We start from the raw sequence: 20,946 nt of genomic DNA on the forward strand, positions 1-20,946 counted from the left end.
GAGCTGGAGGCCATGTGTGTGAAGGTTCAGGGCAAGTTTTGGGGAAAACAGTGATGAGTTCATTAGACATCTGTAGATTATGAAGTTGGAATGCAGATTTCTTAGAATAAGTCTTCGATAGAAAGGCATAGAAATAGCTAAAGATAAATCCTATTTTCACCTATGAATCTTCTCAGGTTTAACCTCTTGCTAGTATTCTGTAAATCAAGTGGAAATACTTTCTGTCCTATTACAAATTTAGTTCCTTCTCTCCCTTCTCTTTATGTAACCTGTCGTGGTGAGTGATCACCATAGAGAAAAATTTACCTCTGCCAAGCCTTCTCTGAATCTCCTCACGTTAATTGCTTCACCTGCCTTTCCAGAATAATTTATAGAAGTCTCCGTTAGGTCACTCACATAGCATCACTGAAATGCACTGTTTTGAAATTGTTTTTCCTTCTAAATGAATTTGCCTGCCCTGCTAACAATAATAAAAGCTTCGTTTGTGAGTGCCGCATATGTGAATAGGCACCAATATATATCACATCTACAGCCTATAACTTGTGAGATGGGAATAAGTACACCCGTTTTGCAGATGATGATGATGATGAAACTGAGACATACGAAGCAAATAACTGTATCCAAATCTTACCGTGACTAAGTAGCAAGACTAGGCTTTAAAGTTGATTTGACCCCCTCACTGGCAAGAAGGTCACATTCTGTACTTTTGTTACTGCTCTAATGCCTGGAGTGGTTTCTAGCTCAGAGCGCGTGCTCAGGGGATATTTACTGAATGAAAAAACAACATTGAGATAAGTCTTTAATGGAAGCCTTTATGAACTTAGAGTGATCTCCAACAAATATTTACAGATACACCCAAGTTTTGAGTCCTGGGTTAGGTGTGTGGCACCTATCAAATTCTAAGTGTGTGTACAACTGCATACACACGTGATACAAAATGAATTAAGTAATTGTCGTAGAATTAGAACTTTATTTTTTTTTTTAAGTTTATTCATTTTTGAGAGCAAGGGAAGTGCAGAGAGAGAGGGGATGGGACACGGAATCCGAAGCAGGCTTCAGGCTCTGAGCTGTCAGCACAGAGCCCGATGTGGGGCTTGAACTCACAAACCACGAGGATCATGACCAGAGCTGAAGTCAGATGGTTAACTAACAGAGCCAGGCGCCCTGAAGTGGACTGTTAATATCCTGTATTGCAGAATCAAAATATTCGGGTATTTGTATCTCTAACCTATGATAAGATTTCCATCACTTAGCTTGGGTGGGTGAACTGCTGCAGCTATGGGCCAAATCTGGCCTGCCACCTGTTTTTATAAATAAAGGTTTTGTTGAAACATAGTCACGCCCATTTGTTTACATGTCTGTGTCTGCTTTCTTGCTGTAAGGACAGAGTTGAGTGGTTGTGACAGAGATGATGTGGCCAGCAAAGCCTAAACTACTTACTATATGACCCTCAGAAAGTTTGCTGACTCCTGGCATAGATCACTGTTGGTACATGACTTGGTTAACCATTCCCCTGCTCTATTTCAAGGGTCTTCATGCTAGATTTGAAATTCAGCCAGGTGATGCTTGTCTGTTCATAAATGGACTTCGTGTGGATATGAGTGCTTATGATTCTTTTAGGTAAGTATTGAATTACTGATACAAACTAACTATGACTTGTATAAAGGCAAATGTTGTCCTAAGTTTTGTATTTGCCAAAATGCAAATAATTACTTTAAAGGTAAGTCAAATACATGTTTGTGCAAGACTTCAGAAAGTCTTGTATTTGTCATGGGCAGAATTCTGTTATTATTCTGGTGGAGTACTCACAAGTGTCTTAGAACGCAGAATTGGGAGAGACCTTGGCAACATCTGTTCAGATGTGAAAATTGAAGTTTCTGAACTTTCGTCCTGTACTTGTCACATTGTTGGGAACGGTCTTTCATGAGTTAGGTCTGTCCGTTAGCAGGGAAGTTCCTTGGGATTGGGCTGAGCAGCTGAGGACTCCTACCCTCCAGAAAGGAACTGAAAGGAACTGAAAGGAACATGACACATTTCCCCAGAAGAATGAAAACAAAAAGAGTTTAAAGGACTTGTATTTGTCAGAAAGGAAATTTGAAATTATAGAATGCAGGGTATTATCTGTTTAGGTCAAAAACAATTCTTGAAAAATGTTGTAGGGCAAAATTACAAAGTATTGTGTTTATCATGGCCACTGATCCATAAATTAGTCAAGGGTCAAACAGAAGAAAACTCAATCTGAAATTATTTTACATTTAAAGAGAAGCATAAAACTACTTTAAAAATTAATAAGGTAAACTGAGTAAACACAATACTTTAGTTCAGATATTCTATTTTAATTCAATTGAATAAACTTTCATTGAACTTCAGTTAATTAAATGTTTATCTTCTTTTCTTACCAATCTGGAAAGAGTAGGAAAGTATAGGAATGACTTAGAAACATAGTAGTTCAAATGAGGCTTTTCTCTTTATTTAGTTGGATCCTTGGGAAAAATGATAATGAAGTATCTGTAGGCTAAGTACTGTACATAGAGTAGAGTGGTTGTTAGCTCCTGGCCTGTGAGCTTCAGGGGGACAAAACTTCATCTGTGCTCAGGAACAGTGAAAGTGGGTTTAAGAGAGGGAGAAAAAGGGATGCCTGGGTGACTCAGTCAGTTAAGCGTCTGACTTCAGCTCAGGTCATGATCTCGAGGTCCGTGAGTTCGAGCCCCGCTTCGGGCTCTGTGCTGACAGCCCAGAGGCTGGAGCCTGCTTCAGATTCTGTGTCCCTCTCTGTCTCTGCACAACCCGTCTCTCAAAAATGAATAAACATTAAAAAAAAATTTTTGAGAGAGGGAGAAGAATGGTGGGTAGATTTCGGTAAAGTCTTCATAGGAACATTTTGCCCAGTAATTTAGAAAGGCTTTAGGCTGTTCAAGAAATAAAGCCCCCTTGGCTCCTCCACCTGGTAGGTAGCGATCTGCACAACACGTAATACAAAATCACTAGTCGTAACTACTGTAATTCCCTCCAAGGAGGAAAAGAAAACGCGTGAGGATATTGAGGTTTTCTGGCATTTTTAGCCCAAAATAAACAAATTCTCCAAAAGAAATCAGAACATGTAGAATAAAACCGGTGTGGAGCATGAAAGGAAGTGATTCAGGAGAGAGGAGAAGGAAGGAAAATATCCTATTACTGAAATTATGTCCTAAATCTAGAGCAAGGTCCTGTGCCACTAGTACTTCAGAATTGCCTGTTTAAGAAAAGACTGGGAGTGAGGAATTAGCTTCTTTCCCATCTCCTGTCTCATTGCATTTTGGCTTGTTGAGGCCTGATACCATGCACCGTGACCTTCAGGTCCTGGAAGTAGTGGGAGGAGCTGGAGCCTCCATGGGTCAGGCCGGCAGTGGTTCAGTCATGGCCCAGGCCGAGCCTGGCTCTCCTCCCCAGCGAGGTTAGACAGCAGGAGGCTGTAGCAGTGACCAGGGAGGAAGGCAGGTAGGGCTGAGCAAATCTGAGGAGCTCCATAAATGGGGTTTCACACCTGTGCCCTAGAGCCACCGACTCATCTTTTTCTTTGAACAATCACCTCAGCCACAGATTTGACCAGACAAGCTGGTGCCAAGTGGATATTAAGCATTTTGATAACCAACCTGTTCTGCTTGAGTGGTGTCACCACAGTATACCTGCCAAAGAGACAGACGGAACAAAGGCGTCTTGATATCCCTACTTGTGTGGGGCTTCTTTGTGTATCTGAAGTTATCTGACTCACAATCCTTTGGGGCTCTTGATAAATACGTATTTGTAATGCACGCAGCATTAGAATTCAGTATTGCAAATTAATTCAGTATTAAAATTCAATTCAGTAAATATCTGAGTGTCTGCATGCTACAGAAGCTGGTCGATATTGGGGGTATAATGGTAGAGATAGAAATAAGTGGTCTAGTCGGGTAACTGATACCAAATATATAATGACAGTGTGAATTATAAAAGATAAACCTCCCAGTGCTCCCAGAGCTCCCAGTGCTCTGGGAGGTTATAACTCCAGAGATTTAAACTAGTTCTTGGTGGAACATAGGGACAAGTAGAAATGTCAGATTTCTTCAAGGAAGTGATAATTTAAGCTAACACTTAAAGGACGAATCAGGCAAAGTGGACAGTAGAGGTTCTGCAAGCAATGGGGTATTTGGAGAAAATGACAGTGGACTCCTTTGGCCGGGCTGTGGAGTGAGAAGCCAGAAGAAGCTGAGGCCACACATGTTAGAAGGGTCAGCTTGCGCGACCCAGTTTCGGATTTTTGCCTTTTGTCTTCAGGGCTGGAGAAGCCAGTGAAGGGCTCTAAGCCAATCTAAAGATAGTACCTGTTTCAAAGAGAAGCATGAGAAATTACTTTGTTTCACAATCTATAGATATAAGGCATTTTCTTAATAAATAGACCTAGCATATTTAAAGAACCTTTTTTTTTTCCATTGGTAGCCAAAATTCAGGATTTGAAAAGAGCAAGGAAGAAACTAATGCTTATAGAGGACAGCTGTATGCCCAGTAGTGAGTTAATTTAATCTTAATACCTTATACAGTGATTATCGCCATTCTCTCTTTTAGATGGGAAAATGACACTAATGTCACTCAAAGATAGGGATACAGCTGGCAAAAAGCAGAATTCAAAACCTCATGCTCTTTCCAGTGTGCCATGTAACTCAATAAGGTTTTTCTATCGATGGTTTTCCTTGGAGACTAGGTTGGGATAACAGAGACGGTAGATACAAAAACTGTGGAGATTAAAGTTGTCCAAAAAGAGTGACCAGTAAGCATCATGAAATGTTCATTGTTTTACATTTTTTAATTTATTTTCGAGAGAGAAAGACTATGAGCCGGGGAGGGGCAGAGAGAGAGGGAGACACAGAACCTGAAGCAGGCTCCAGGCTCCGAGCTGTCAGCACAGGACCTGACATGGGGCTTGAACTTATGAACCACAAGATGATGACCTGAACTGAAGTCGGAGGCTTAGCCGACTGAGCCACCCAGGTGCCCCGCATCATAAACTTTTAAAAACGGAGAGAGCACTGGCAAGCAATCCAGAATTCTTATCTTACAAAATAAGGGAATGTAGACCAAAGGGGTTAAGAATTTCAAGAAGCCTCACATGAAGTAGCATGGTAGCCCAGACTAAATCTTATAATCAGATTGGGATTTGGGGTATCTACGCTAGTGCTCTTTTGAGCATACATGTCATCTTCCCATAGATTGGAGGCGGGTGGGTAAAAACGGTGCTTTGTAAAGCAGTGGTCAGGAGTGCCTGGGGTACAGACATTCAGAGGCAAGTCATCCAGGCCAGCTGAAAACACTAACAAAAACCAGCTTTTGTAAGAGTTCGGACATTAGATCTCAGCCTTCTAAATGTAGATCTCTCCAGGCCTGCCTGAGCATGGTGTTCTGAAATCCACACATTGCTTTATTCTGATTCTGTTCATTTCTGAAAAGCGAAGTGACTTCTTCCGTGGTTGGATTTTGTGATGAAGCAGTTCGGTTAACTATTATAAATATGAATTTTAACACTTGGTTTCAAAAAGCAATAAAGTGCTTTCTTGCCTGGGAAAGCTTTACCTTTGCAAACACACACACACTTTACCACTACCCGTAAAGTCTTACCTTTACAGATACAGGGAAGCACTGCCTTCCTATAGCATTCATACCCCAGCTCTGTCCTCACCCACTGAGAGGCCTGGGCAGGAGACCACCTGTCTGGGCCTCGCCTGCATCACCAGGACGTCCTGAGGCGGTTGTGAGGTGCGCTCTGTGTGGGGAGGACGTAGACTTACCTGGAACACAGTGTGAGCTTGATCAGTAGAAGTGTAAGGAATCAAACTGCCCAAACTTTTTGCCAGTGGGATTGTATATTGATGTTCTTATTTTTAGCAGTAATCTTCCTGTCGTGTTTAAGAGCTCTCAAAGTGTTACATATATGATGAGAAATTTTAGTGTGTGTTCTAAACAGATGTGAACTTTCATGTTTTAATGGGGCTTTTTCTGTGCTAAAATTTTATATCATGGGTCCCCTTGTTTTATTAGTTGATTTACCAAAATGGTGACCTAGTATATTTTTCCCTTCATTTTTGGTTTGCTCAGGGATGAGCATATCTTCACTTCTTTGCTAAAGAGTGTAATAAATATATCTGGTTGCTTTGCCTTTTAAATAGAAAGATTTTGTCAATGTACACAAAAAGTCAACATGAGCTTACCCTAGATAATTAGAACTCCTTGTTTGTTAATAAGTTTTATATTTTTCCTGATATTCATAAAAATACCAGTGGAATCTGTTCCTAATGCTTTAAGAAACTTATAAACGTTAAAGTTTTTTTTTAATGTGGCAAATGAAAGTAAAACTCATTTCTTTTCTTTAAAAGAATTTTGGATATGCTGAAACTAGAAGGAAAAATGATGAATGGCCTTCACAATCTTGGGATCAGCAAAGAAGATATGAGCAAATTTTTAAAATTAAAATCCCATGTTTGGGACCATACCTATGCATTAGATATTAGGCATTCTTCTATAATGGTAAGTGCTTATGTGTAGTTCCTTTTTTAAAAAAAAGGTTTTTTTAATGTTTATTTTTAAGAGAGAGAGACAGAGTGCGAGCAGGGGAGGGGCAGAGAGAGAGACAGATAGGGAAACACAGAGTCTGAATCAGGCTCCAGGCTCCGAGCTGTCAGTAAAAAGCCTGATGCGGGGCTCAAACCTACTAACCAGGAGATCGTGACTTGAACGGAAGTCCGACACGCTTAACGTACTGAGCCACCCAGGTGCCCCTCATGTAGTTTAAAAACCTTTAGTAGCTTTAAGACTGAACGTAAAACCCATTGTTGGCAGGCCTTCAAATAAATGTAAGCATTTTAGAGAAGGTTGCAGGAGAACTCCGAAGAAAAGTGAAAATATAGACTCCTCCCCTCTGATTTCTTGTATTAGCTTTCCTGTCCGTCCTGTTCTCTGCGTTTCCTCGCAAGAACTCATTCCTTCAGGATCCGTCCCAGCTTTAAAAAAAATAATAAACACAACCCCATGAACGACAGCAAGAATTGAACATCCACTATTAAAATCAGTGGAATGTAAGGATGCCACCTACCATCACGACAAGCTCGTCTGGCCGGTTCACAGTGGTCGCAAGCCTTCCGGTCGGTGCTGCACCTGCGGGATTGGGCGTCTGCTCACGTCCCCACCTGCTCGCAGCTCCGATGCCCTCCCAAGTGAGGCCCGTGAGGCTGTCGGTGGTCTTCTCCCTCCTTTCGTTTCTAGGCTGTGAAATACTCTTCCCCCCACTTTCCCTTCGTCGTGCTCCCTCCAGCCGGGCGGCTCCTGCTCGCTCTTCCGGCTGCAGCTCCCAACAGCTGGGACCAAGAGCAGCTTTGGAGGATGTGTTCCTGTGTGCCCTGTGCAGAGGAGTCCCAGCATCCCCTTACTTCGGCAATTTGCCAGAAGGACTCATGGAGCCTAGAAGTTGTCATACTCGAGGTTACAGGCTGTTGTGAGCAGAACACAGAGTGGCGTCCGCAGAGGAAGAAAGCACGAGGTGAAGTCCAGGGGAGACCGGGCACAAGCTCCCACGTGCTTCACTTCCCGAGTGACCATGCACACCAGGCTCGCTCGAGCCGGTCTGTCGTGTAGGCATACGGTGGCTGGGTGACTGAGGTCAGCCACTCAAGCTCCCCGCCCTCAGACGGAAGGCAGGTGTTCATCCTGTCCTGTTCACGTTCGCTCTGTACAGACTGCTGGAGCCTGCAGCGAGGTCCTCCGCGAGGGAGAGAGGCCGCAGTCGGAACCTCTTAAGGGCTCAGTTACCGGAAGCCAACCTAGAGGACCTTTGTCACAGAAACAAGCCCTTGTACAGAACGTGCAAAGTGTGAGCAGCGCGGCCCACTGAGTTAACCCCTTCTACCCCGCCACGTACACACACGTGTGTGTCTGTATACGTATTTATTGTTACACGATTACCAATCCTTCCTTATACTTTGGGCAGTTAGTTTTTATAATTTTGGAATTTTGTCCTGTGATTCTTTGAGGACTTTGTTTCTTACTAGACCATATAAACTTGAAAGTAGGAATTTTTATCCATTTTTTCCTCTTACCATTATACCCCTGGTTTTAGTAGGTACTCAATAAATATAAATATTCTTTGAACGAATAAGTAAATATTTATCTCAAACCAACATAAAACATAATTTTTAGCCATGAAACTAGGAACATTCTAATTACAACATAATATCACCATTATGATTTAACATTAGTATAAAAAAGTTTGGCAGTTAGAAAGGAGAAAATAAAAGTATCATGTGGCAGATTATATAACTAAAACTCCTCCAAGACAGCTGTTACAATTAATAAGACTTTAGTAAAATGGGTTTGAAGTGACAGCAGATCAAAAGCTTTATTTCCAAAAGCCACTTGGAAGATACAATGATTTATTCATAATATAAAAATGCAAGTACCTGGATAATATCTTTACTATGTAATAATCTTAATGAATAATACAAACTGCAACTTAATTGAGGAAATATAGACAGATATAAAGACAAACGGAAAGAGCATTAATTGGCAAAGACTTTGAAGCAGTTGTGGCTGTGGTGCCTTTACAGCATTTATAGACTTTGATCAAGTAATTTCACTGGAAACTCACATAAGGAAATAGTGGGAAATGGAGAAAAGTGTTTATACCCAAAGATATCACCACTGCGTGTTTTTAAAGCAAAATAGAAATGAGTTAAGTATGTAATAGAGAAATGTTGTAAATTTTATATCCATGTGCTCAGGTATTATTCAGACACCAAAATTATGTTTATAAGGATTGTGTGTATAAGGATGTGTCAGGAACAATGACTGTGCTCTCATGTTAAGTAAAAAATATTTTTTTAATTTAAATTAAAAAATTTAAATTAAAAAAATGTTTTACATGTTAAGTAAAAAAAGATTATCTTACATGATAAGATAGAGGATCAGAAGGAAATGTATCAAGATGTTCTTATTAATGGGTGATGTGGTTTAAGGGGTAGTTGGGTCTTTTTCTTCATGCTTTCTGTAAAGGCCAAATTTTTAGCAGGTATACTTTCTATGATCGGGGAAAAAAATTTTTTTAGAGATTTTATTTTTAAGTAATCTCTAGACCCAACGTGGGGCTCAAACTCACAACCTCAAGAAAAAGAGTCACATGCTCCACTGACTGAGCCAGCCAGGCACCCCAGAAAAAAAAAATTTTTTTTAATGTAAAGAGGCATAACCTCTCTGAACATCTTGCTAACTGTCTCATGCAAAAATTTAAGGGATTTTCTTGGAAGTATCTCAGTTTTTATAGTTCTGTCCTACCTGAAAAGCCTTCTCACTTACAAATTTAGTCTACCATCCAAGAATCATGGAAAGACAACAGCAACAACGAAATGCCATATTCCCTAAGTTATTAATTAGTTTATTCTCTAGTGTATTATTAGTGTATTCTCTAGAACACTAAGTGCCTTGTTATAAATGTTTATTGCTACTGTATTTTACTGCTCTTTAGACCATATTGTCTCATTGGCTAGATTTTACTTTGACTTGGAAATCTCTAAGCTCCATTAACAGATGTCTTCTCTAAAAATGTTTTATCAGAAAAAGGAATGACCATGTTAGTAATCCTAATACTTTGTGACTTTCAAGCATTCGTGCATTTGTAGAAGACACTGGGAGTGTGGGCTACAATAAGAAAAGGAAAGTAGTCTTCAAGACTACTCTTAAAAAGAAATAAATCTATAAGGAAACCTTGCAGCTCCATTTATAAAATAACATCCTGGTCCTCCCAGGTTGGCCACGAAGGCCAGTCACCACTGGAGAGGGGCAGCCTGATGCTGTCCCCATTGCCCCTTGTCCCCCCAGGGCCATTTCCCCACTGCACTGCTGTGACAGCTCTCTTGATCCAGCTCTTGGACACCTTAGGAGACGTTCTTTTCCATTCTAAGAGTATCAAAGTAATTTTTTATTGAGGTAAAATGTGTATAAGATATGCTCCTTTAACCTTTATAAGTGTGTGATTTGGTGGTATTAAGTACATTCACAGTGTTGTAAAGTCATCACCAGGATCCATTTCCAGAACTTCTTCGTTCCAAACAGAAACTCTGTAGCCATTCAGCAATAACTCCTTTTCCCCTTCTCCCCAAACTCCCTGGTAACCTCTGTTCTACTTTCTGTCCCTATTAATTTGCCTTTTCTAAGTGCTTCATAAAGGTGAGATTATATAGTGTTTGTCCATTTCTGTCTGTATTTCACTAGGCATACTGTTTTCAAGGTTCATCCATGTTGTAGCATGTGGCAGAATTTTATTCTTTTTAAAGGCTAAATAATAGCTTAATTTTTTAAATACCCTTTTTTGCATATTATTAAGGGAAATTTTGTGTCTCAAATGCTTTTATTTTTCCACTTGGAAAGTGTCTGTTTTCAGTAGATAATTATTTGTGAGAGTTGATTTTCTGGATTCTTTTAAAAAAAAACTGGCAAGAAATGCAGAGCTCTGGGTTTGAGTACTCTTCACCTTGGTCTGTGAAAGCAAAATTAACTCATGCATAAGCTTGATTTTTGCTTAGCATTTGCCTACCTCCCAATATGATATGTATTTATTTGTTTACATATAGTCTTCTTGCAGTGGCATGTGAGCTCTATGAAAACCAGGACTTTGTTAAATATCCTCAGTATCCATCAGGCCCTATCACATAGGAAGCACTCAGAAAATCTGTTGGATGCCTTAATGTCAAAACAGTTATTCATGAACAAAAGCAGTACTTTGCGTTTAATTCCTTTTCTCCCCCTGGATCTGTTTCTGTACTTTTTGTCTTTACAGAAAAAGCTGAGTCACTGAGTTAGATTACTTCGACCTCTGTATTTATACCCTCCCCAAAACAAACCCTGGCAGTTTATTTCTTAAAATCTGCTTGCTTAAAAGTTGAGTAAAAACTCAAGAGGGTCATTGAATATTCTCCCATCCTTGGTTAACCATTTTAGGTTTCTCTCACCAGACGTCAGGAGACACAACTTAAATTTTATATAGTTTAGTTCCCTGTTTCTTGTCTTGCCACAGTACATCAGGTTTCACTAGTATTTTGTTAAATTCTGTAAAAATGACCATACAATTGTATGCTTGGCTCCTTTGCATTGTAATTCCTTTTCAGTCTAATGTGCCAGACCCCCCATCATGAAGGGGGCTGGGTCATATTCCACCAAAACTACCCCTGCCCGTAGCGGCAATTTTCTGTCTTCTATTCTGGGATATCCGTGATGTAGCCATATTCCTGAGTTGCTTATGATCATTTTCTTCAATTTCCTTTTCTTTAAAGTTCCCAAGTCACCCTAGCCATTTGTCATCCTATCAAAACAGCTCTAATTCTTTGTTTTTGTCACAAAATGACAGTGATAAGATTAAAAACAAACACTAGTCAGCACAGGCAGAGGAAATGAATTCTTTATCCAGATTAAGAATGTAACTTGCTACCCACAGTGGGCCCCACAGTCTATGACAGCAAATTTCCCATCCAAGCCCCATAATGTTGTAAATCAGCTTACCGTAGACACATGGGTTTACTCTGGACTCTTAGTTCCATTGATCTATATCTTACCCTTATGCAGACACCACACTGTTTGATTACTGTAGTTTTTGTAAGTTTTGAAATTGGAATTGTGAGTCCTCCAAATTTGTTTTGTTTTATTTTATTTTAAGATTATCTTGGCACTCCTAGGACCCTTGCCCTTCATTATGAATTATAGGATCATTTTGTCCATTTCTGGAAAAAGGACAGTTGGCATTTTTATTGAAATTTCATTGAACCTATAGATAATTTAGAAGGTATTGCTATTTTAATACATTAAGTCTTCTGATCCATGAATATGGGATGCCTTTCCATTTGGTCTTTATTTTCTTTCAGTGATCTTTTGTAGCTTTCAGTGTACAAGCCTACTACTTGTTAAACTTATTTCTAAGTATGTTATCCTTCCTGATGCTATTGTAAATGGAATTGTTTTCTTATGTATATTTTAGGATTTTTCAATGCCTCTTAATTTTTTGTTGAACATGGGACATTTTGAACTAGAAGTCAGATTCTCACCTTCCCTGGGTTTGTTGTTACTGTTTGCTGTTGTTTTTATCATTTCTTTAGTGTCTTCTCTGAACTAACTTTGTAAAGTCTATATTCTTTTTTGTGTGTGGCCATGGAAATCTCTGTTATTCTAGCCTAGTCATCTACTCAATTTTGGACAGAGATTTACTTAAATCCCCGGACCCAGAAAACCTCCCAGTCTTGAATAGGGGCTCTATGTGTGTGGCTGAGGGAGGAGGGGGCAGCCTGGGTCAGACCCTCAGCCAAGCTGTGTGCATGTGCCTCAGCCTTCACTCCCTGCTTGCACAGAACTTCAGAGTCAACCTGAGAAGAGAATTTGGGGCCTTCTCAGTCTTCCCTGGGCATGTGCAGGGCCGTTTAGAAAATCCCAGGAATATGCCGGAATGTCTTAAAACCCTATTTCCCAAAACGTCTCATTCCCCAACCTTTCTTCACTGGATTTTGACTACTCTGCTTTCATCCCAACCGTTTTCTGTTGCCTCAGGGAGGAGTAACTAAAACATTTGCCCATAAACGTTTTCCTCAAATTGGGTTTGCAGCTCTAACACTGTTATGACTCAGTCAGATAAAGCCCTGGTTTTCAGTGGGTTTTCTAGGAAGTCACCAGACCGTTCAAACAAAAACTAGAATTCTTTCAGAATGAGGTCCATTGTACTTTCTCCAGTATTGGTACTGGAATTCAGGCTGTTGTTGTCAAGGCTACTGATAAGCTTGGTAGCAGAAGATAGGGCTGGGATAACTTACCACACCACAAATCTCACTGCTCTTACTGAGACTCAGCCATTTTTCTTCAATAAATATTCTCAAGGTTGCTGCAAGCTTTTGGTTAGTTTTCATAGTTCTTATGATGTTGACTTCCCCCGCCCCCTTCCCCCCCGATTTTCTAGTTTTTTGTTGCTTTTATGTAAGGGTGGAGTTTTGGAATTCCTTAGCCATTTTGCTGATGCCACTCCCTCAAGAAAACCCAAAGGTATAAATTATAAATCTGTTAAGTGTTTTGCTTCTCTCAGAAAGAGAGTCATCGTGTAACACCATGACCAGCCTTGTGTCCTTTTGCTGACCTGTGTAGCTCCTAGGACACTGAGGAGGTTGTCTGGTAGGTTCTACTCTGTTAATAACAATGTCTTTTATTCAGTATCTTGGCAACCCAGTAGATACAAAGGCCAGAGTTACGACCAACAAAACTAATAGAGGTAGTTCATTGGAATTTCAATGCCAGCTCTCGATGCAGCTTTGTGAGGTCATGCTCACAAAGCTCATTGCTGCTGCTTCTGTAAATTTACTTGAAGTGAGAAATGGGCAGTTCAGTCTCTGGGCCTCTGCACCCAATTTCCATTGTCTCTGTAGTTCTCCAAAGTGGATCAGGGTATCACGTAGGTGAGTTTACCCAGCACCCATGCTATAAGTTGAGCCATTGCTGTAGTGTTCGTTCTAACTGCAGTATTTGTGGTAAGAATCACCAAGGGCACTTGTTCTACATGGAGATTCCTAGGCCCTGTTCTGAGATTCTTGCTATTTGTTAGGTCTGAAGGTCGGCCAAGGAATCTGCATTTTCGGTAAACACCTCCAGCTGTTTTGATCCATATTAAAAGTGACTCTGCCTCCAATCATTAATCAGGTTCAGTGGGACAGATACATAAAGCATTATAAGGCCAGTTTTTCACATAAAACCAATATTAAGTGATCAGGGGGATCAGATATTCACATCCTCTACTCTGGTGCCTTTTCCTCCACTGGCCTCGGATTCCCAGAGAACAATGAATTGATCTAGACACTGCTAGAGTCTACCACGATTTCCAGTTCATAGGAGATTCCTAGCATATTGTCAGGATCTCTAGAACTGTTCCCATTACCTTCATATCTTGGCAGGAGTTATCTCAGAAACATAAACAAGATATATCACTACCTGCTTTTCCAGGGAGACTGAAGTTCTCCCTTCTCCCTCCCCTCAGTATTACCAGGACAGATGGTAGCAGAGGTAAGCTAATCACAGGTCCCCATCATACTTGTTAACCACAAAATGGAAATTGTTGCAGCTGACCCAGTTAGCCCTGCCCGCGTGTCTTTATGGACTTCTTCAGTATGTCCCGGACTGAACCGTCTCCCTTTCCTGTCCTCTCCCCTCAACAACCTGCTTCTGTTACAGCTGCTATCTCAGTGTTGGTATGCTGCTCCTTTCTGAAAGCCATGAATTACCCTAGATTTTCCCTCTTACTTGTCCCTCTGTGTGTGTGTCTCTGAATTTAGTCTTCTCTCTGAAACTACTGCCTCTGACTTGGTTCAGCTCTCCAAAACCTCTAGAACACTGCAGAAGCTGCCTAATTTCTTCAGTCCCAATGGTCTCCTCCCTCCTTTCTTCTGGGACTTTCAGGGGCATGTGATAGACCGTTTGCCTGTGTCGTTCATCTCTCTTACCCTTTGTTTGAATTTTTGCACTGTTTTTTTCTCTGTGTACTTTAGTTAATATACACTTGATTGACCTGTCTCCAGCTGACTTATCACTGTCTTCCTCCGTGTCCAGTCTACAGTTAAGAACTGTAAGAACTAATTAGGATTTAAGTATAGAGTTTTATCCCAGGGCGCCTGAGTGGCTTAGTCAGTTAAGCAACTGACTTTGGCTCAGGTCATGATTTCACAGTTTGTGGGTTTGAGCCCCATGTTGGACTCTGTGCTGACAGCTCAGAACCTGGACCCTGCTTCGGATTCTGTGTCTCCCTCTCTCTCTGTCCTTCACCTGCTTGTGCTCTGTCTCTCTCTTTCAAAAATAAACATTTAAAAAAATTTTTTTTAAAAACTAAGTAAAATCTAGAATATCCTGCTGGCTCTTTTTTTAAAAAATAGGTTTTTCTCTTAACATTTTCCATCCTTCCATCCATTTTCTTTTTATTTTTTTAAAGTTATTTATTTTGAGGGAGAGGGAGAGAGAATGAGCAGGAGAGGGGCAGAGAGCAAGGGAGACAGAGGATCTGAAGCGAGTTTAATGCCGATAGCAGCAAGCCCGATGCGGGGCTCAAACTCACAAACCATGAGGTCATGACTTGTGCCGAAGTCAGATGCTTAACCGACTGTGCCACTCAGGTGGCCCTATTTTTGTTATTTTTTTAATATGTAAATCATTAAAGTCCTTGTGTAAGTCCTATGTTATCTGGTTTTTCTCTGGTTTTTCTCTTACGTTGTAATATTTGGTCTTTTATTTATATGGCAGTTTTGGAGAGGAGCCCCAAATTGCCGATGTAAAGTCACAGAAGCAAAGGCTTGTAAGGTTTGCCCAGCAGTCCAGGCAGCAGGCCTCCCCCGGCTCTGTTGAGGCAGGTTTCTGGGCTTTGTGAGAGCTCTTCTGCTGTGTGTCTCACTTCTAGGGGCTAGCCCTCCCTCTCCTTTTCTCAAAGCACAGTGTTTACCAAAGTCTTAACACTTTGAACTTCAACTTCTGTCTCCTTATTACCATGCCCTGGCTGCAGTTTCAACTTCCCAGTGTCAATTCCCCCTAGCTTCTTTTTTTTTTTTTTCCCCTTTGGCAGTGTTGAGGCGGGTATGTGTGTGTATGCTCACGTGTGCAGGTTAGTAGTCAGCAAATGAGAGGAATCTGTATAAAGACAGTTTGTTTTCTTCCCTGCAGTTTCCTCCTCTCCTGGATTCTCCCCACCCCCACCCTGGCTCAGTTCCTACCATTTAGGAAACCCTAATTTTAACTTCTGTCTTTCCAGCACAATATGGCTGTCACTTTCTGTTTAAATTAGTTCTTCCAGGCTGCAATTTTGAAAATGCCCCTAGGGATAGAATTGAGGTGAACATGGAGCTTTCCCCTTAATGCCTCCTGTTTTCAAGGATTGTAACTCCTTGATTCTTGATTGTTGGTTGACCTTACCTCCATGTAAACAACGGTTTATATGTTTTCCGCCCGCTTTTAGCATGTTTCAGGCAGGCGGCTTAGTCTAGTGTAAGTAGTTACCTCTTGATTCTAATTGGCTTTCCAAGGTACCATGTTTTATTTTCCTTATGTCTGAGGGTTTAAATTTGAGAAGGGAGGTGGAGGACCTCATTGCCTCCTCTACTGCTGATAATTAAGATAAACACTTATCTCTCTCAAATAGTTTATGGAGAGTAATTTCTATACAATCTTACCTATTCATTTTTATTGAGAGAGAACACGTGCGAGGGTTGGGGAAGGCTACTGGGAGAGGGAGAGAGAGAATCTTAAGCAGGATCCACACCCAGCGTAGAGTCTGATGAGGGGCTTGATCCCATAACCATGAGACCACGACTTGAGCTGAAATCAAGAGGCAGGCCCTCAACTGACGGAACCACCCAGGCACCCCCAATTTTATTTTTTAATATGAAAAACCTCAATAGAAGTCAGTTGTTCTGGCGGGGGAAGGCTTACTCTTAAAGGCCATGGTAATAAAAATTGTTGTACATGATGTATTCCTTAATGTAAAGAATATTCAACTGGCTTCTTCCATTTAATCAGAAATATATAAATTTCTGTGTATGATTTTACTTGTTTGATAGAATAAAAATTGGCTTTGAAAATGATTTAAGTGTTAATATACTTAAAGATTTCTGGATTCTTTTCTAGTGGATCAATGACCTAGAAAATGATGATCTGTACGTTACATGGCCTACAAGTTGCCAGGAGCTTCTAAAGCCAGTGTTCCCTGGAACTGTACCTTCCATAAGGCGTAATTTTCATAATTTGGTGAGTTTTATTTTGACATTTTATATACATCTTTTATAGAGATGTCAGCATTCTTTTTGGATTACCTTGTTCTTGGTAAATAGGCATCTGTGTAATAAGAAGGGAAATACTTACCTGACGCAACAAGCTTAAGGTGGCATGACTGTCCAAAGCCAGCAGTGTCACATAATCTGCCTCTTCTTGTTTACATGTGCTTTTATAATACCAATATGATATTGGTGGTGAGTTACTTTTACATTTTCTGAAAGGAATTTGAACTTTTTCCTTCTGTATAATAAAGAACTAATGATTAAAGTTTAGTACATTTCAGGGAAAAACACATAAATATCACTTTACCATCCATGTCTGAGTTCACTATTACAATATTAAATAACCTTATAGAACTTTGAAATGTGTAGAAAATACTTTTTTCCCACAAAGACAAATTTCCTACAGCAATGTAGAGAGAGCAGTTATGTTAATGCTATTTTTTTTCAAAATTCAATTACTATCTTTTAAAAATATTAAAATCCAGTGCACATTTAGAATACTATATTTCACTTCACATAAAAAATTTTTCTTTGTGCTGTGGTTCAGAAAGAGGATGAATAATCTGGTAATTAAATTCCATGTCTTATTCAGATGTGCAGCCTTTAGAAATCCTTCATTATCTGTGAAATTCTTATATAAAATTCTTTAGTATTGCTAGAAATTTCTTTAAAAAAAGATTGTACCTTGAATTTCATACTTTTAGCTACAGGAATCAGACTAAACTTGAATTTCATGAAAATTCCAAAATGTTAAAACAAAATAGTGATTATAAACTATCTACTTTCTTTTAGGTTCTGTTTATTGATCCTGCCCAAGAATATACCTTGGACTTTATAAAACTTGCTGAACTTCTCTATTATCACAAAATTCCTCTTAGGTAATTGTCAGTTTATAACATTAAACTATCAACTGAAGGAAATCTGTGAAATTCATGTTGTATTAAGGAGTATTGCATCGAGTGTTAATGTGGGATTCAAAGCAATGGTGGTCTCTAATGCCCAACACAACACAGCTCTGTTGTGAAGTATCATTTACCTTTATGATCGACTATGTTAATCAAAGCTGCTTGGTAATCTCATTTATCCCGTTATTTCCTGAGAGAGTGATCTGATTACTTTGGGTGCTTATAGATGGATCCATTTCCCTGGGATTGGGTTAAGAATACACTTTCCCTTTTTTTTTCTTGGAAAAACACAATTATTTAATAATATCGCCACCAGAGAGAGTTTGACAGTTTGGAGAAATCCAATAGTAGGCGGATGTTGGTAAATAGACATTACAAATCAAACCTTTTCAAATTAAGTACTTCCCCTCCCCCCTCTATTAACACATTCCGTCCATCTAGATGTTATAGTCTAGTAATGTTTAAAAATGGTGGTTGGTTGTGACTCAAGGGGTAGTTGTGACATTCCTTCTTCACCTTCTTTTCCCAGAATTGGTTTTGTGTTCGTTGTTAACACAGATGATGAAGTTGATGGAGCAGACGATGTCGGTGTCGCTCTTTGGCGAGCTTTCAACTATATTGCAGAAGAACAGGATGTGTCACAAGCGTTTATTTCTGTAGTACATGTGAGTGTGTGCATGAGGTATAATTTCTTTAGAAAGTATAGTGGGTTTTCCTGCACTATTCCTGTAATTATTATCATTTATTATTTTTATCTTTCAAAGTTTATAAAAAAATGATTGTGAGGATTAATACAGATGATGAATTTAATTCTTGCAGCTTCTACCTGAAATACATAATGTCGTCCCCACTTTACAAATTAGGCAACTGAGACTCTGCCAGAGTGGATGAATTTTCTTGGGTTTATTCAGCCGCTAATGGAATTTAGATTGTATATAGAAGTTTAGAAGAAAACATACTCATAGAAAATGATTAGTCAAGGATGAATTCTTGAATGAGGTCTTGAACAAGATTATGAATAAAAGAGGTTACTGCAAAGTTAAACATTCTAAATGACAAAATATGTAGACCCTCCCTAGAGAATTTCAAAGGAGAAGGAGATCACTTCATGACAGCAAATTGAGGGGGAAATGGTAGGATGGGTACTGAGTTTGACAAAGAGATGGTATAAGAAAAGTTAGAAGTTGGTAAGGACCTGATTAAAGAACAAGAGGTGAGAAGATTATTTTGTAATTGAGGTTTTGAAACTACTATGGCCCATCATGGAAAAGATATATTAAAGAACTATGTTGTTATCATTAAGGATGTCAGATCATAGATTAAAAACTAGTTTCATTAATTCATTGGTCTTTTGCTTTCAACCGTTATTACAACAAGGACTGGTTCTTCTTCAAAGTGAGAATGAAATTACCAAAGCCCTGTAAACTCCCTACCCTGCTTCCGTAGCCCCAGGAAAACCACTAAATACCTCATTCATTCACTGTCCTGGGACACAGAAACAACCTGCACCTCAGTGACTTGGCGATACACTTTGTTCTGTAAGAGTGCTGTGGAATATGTGTCATTCTTGTATCTTGGTCTGTTTTACTAACTGATTAGTGTAAGAGTTTATAAGGACTTCAGACTGACATATCTTTTATTGAAGTCTGGCTACCTTATTGTAAAAGGATCAGTATGACATTCAAAACTAACGAAACTTGAAGACCTTTGAAATTCTCTTTAAGTAATCTTAATTCTCTCCTTTGACTCTTATATCAGACATTAATTTGCATATGATGGCATATTTCTCAATCGCTTGCCTTTTGAATTATCTACTGTGATGTTCAGCATAGTACTGTAGTATCTTAGAAAAACAAATTACATTTGAAACCATAGGATTCACTACAAAGCAGCATAAAAGTATTAAATGTGTGCCATAGCCTACAAGTTGTGCTAACTTATTAGAGGAAAGAGAGGGAAAAATGAATGAGGAAGGAATACCTATAACATACTAGAATTCACCAGGGTCTGAAGTGTGAGAATGGTCATGGTTATTCAAACTATGTATGGTCTTGGGGCACCTGGGTGGTTCAGTTGGTTAAGCATTCAATTTTGGCTCAGGTCATGATCTCACAGTTGGTGATTTCAAGCCCAGCGTCAAGCTCTGTGCTGACAGCTCAGAGCCTGGAGCCTTCTTTGGATTCTGTGTCTCCCTCTGTCTCTGCCCCTTCCCAGCTTGTGCTCTCTCTGTCTCACTCTCAAAAATAAATAAACATTAAAAAAACCAACAATGTATGCTCTTGACCCTAAAATTTCAGTAGCCCATGCAAAAGTAAAACATGATTGAGCTAATACCATTCTGTTGGAAATGTATTGTATCCTTTAGGTGACTTAGCTTCACTAATTCAGAATAATTTGAGCGAAATCTAGTTTTTTAGTAAAATACCTGAACTATAAAGTCTCTTTAATATTATTCCATTGCTTTCATGAGAAAATTGTTTTATCTATATGAAATAATTTGACAATATAGTATCAGGAGAAAGAAATACTATAGCAGACAAAATTATAAAAGTCTATGAAAATTATTGAAATGTGTCAGAGAGTTATGGTAGAGTAAGTACAGTATTTATAGCAAAACAATTGACTTTGTATCTCAGCTCTCCACACTGGCTATACAAACTTACAAGTAATTTGATTTTCTCTTCCTACCTTACAAGATTAAGATCCGAAAAATAGGATATTACATAGTTGATGAATATTTGTTGAATGCATATTTGAGAATGCAAAAGTACTTTAAGACTTTAACTTTTGGCCATGATAGGTAACTGACAACACATTAACCATCTCACCATAAGCACAAAACTGGACAAACAACATGAAATAAGTTTATTTTCAGAAGTTCAACGAGAAGTAACATGAACTAGGATCCTTCCAATTCCGTGCTACTTCAGGAGAAATACCAAGAAGAAGAAACACAAAGAAATCCTTTGGGCTGAAAGGAAACGACACCAGATGGTAACTCAAATTCACACACAAAAATGAAATGGTAACCATAAATAAAAATGTAAATATACGGGTGAATATAAAAGGCTATATGAATATATTTCATTGTGTTTGAATTGCACAAGATTGACTAAAGCAGATTTTAACATATAGATGTAGTACAAATGACAGTAACTATACAAAGGAGCAGAGGATGAAATGGATCTAATTTGGGACTTAAAATTTAACAT

At 39.3% G+C, this 20,946-nt stretch overlaps 1 protein-coding gene across 1 annotated transcript in view; it reads left to right on the forward strand.

The window, feature by feature from the left end:
- The window catches only part of UGGT2 (UDP-glucose glycoprotein glucosyltransferase 2), a 192,092-nt gene that overhangs the window by 78,252 nt on the left and 92,894 nt on the right, over positions 1 to 20,946 (forward strand). The window contains exons 11-15 of the mRNA XM_058681695.1: positions 1,529 to 1,620; positions 6,384 to 6,534; positions 16,681 to 16,800; positions 17,622 to 17,707; positions 18,264 to 18,399. Coding sequence (XP_058537678.1) covers positions 1,529 to 1,620; positions 6,384 to 6,534; positions 16,681 to 16,800; positions 17,622 to 17,707; positions 18,264 to 18,399 — 585 coding nt within the window. The remainder of the gene's footprint in view (positions 1 to 1,528; positions 1,621 to 6,383; positions 6,535 to 16,680; positions 16,801 to 17,621; positions 17,708 to 18,263; positions 18,400 to 20,946) is intronic.

Source organism: Neofelis nebulosa, chromosome 1 (assembly GCF_028018385.1).
Source record: "Neofelis nebulosa isolate mNeoNeb1 chromosome 1, mNeoNeb1.pri, whole genome shotgun sequence".
Classification (NCBI taxonomy): Eukaryota; Metazoa; Chordata; class Mammalia; order Carnivora; family Felidae; genus Neofelis; species Neofelis nebulosa.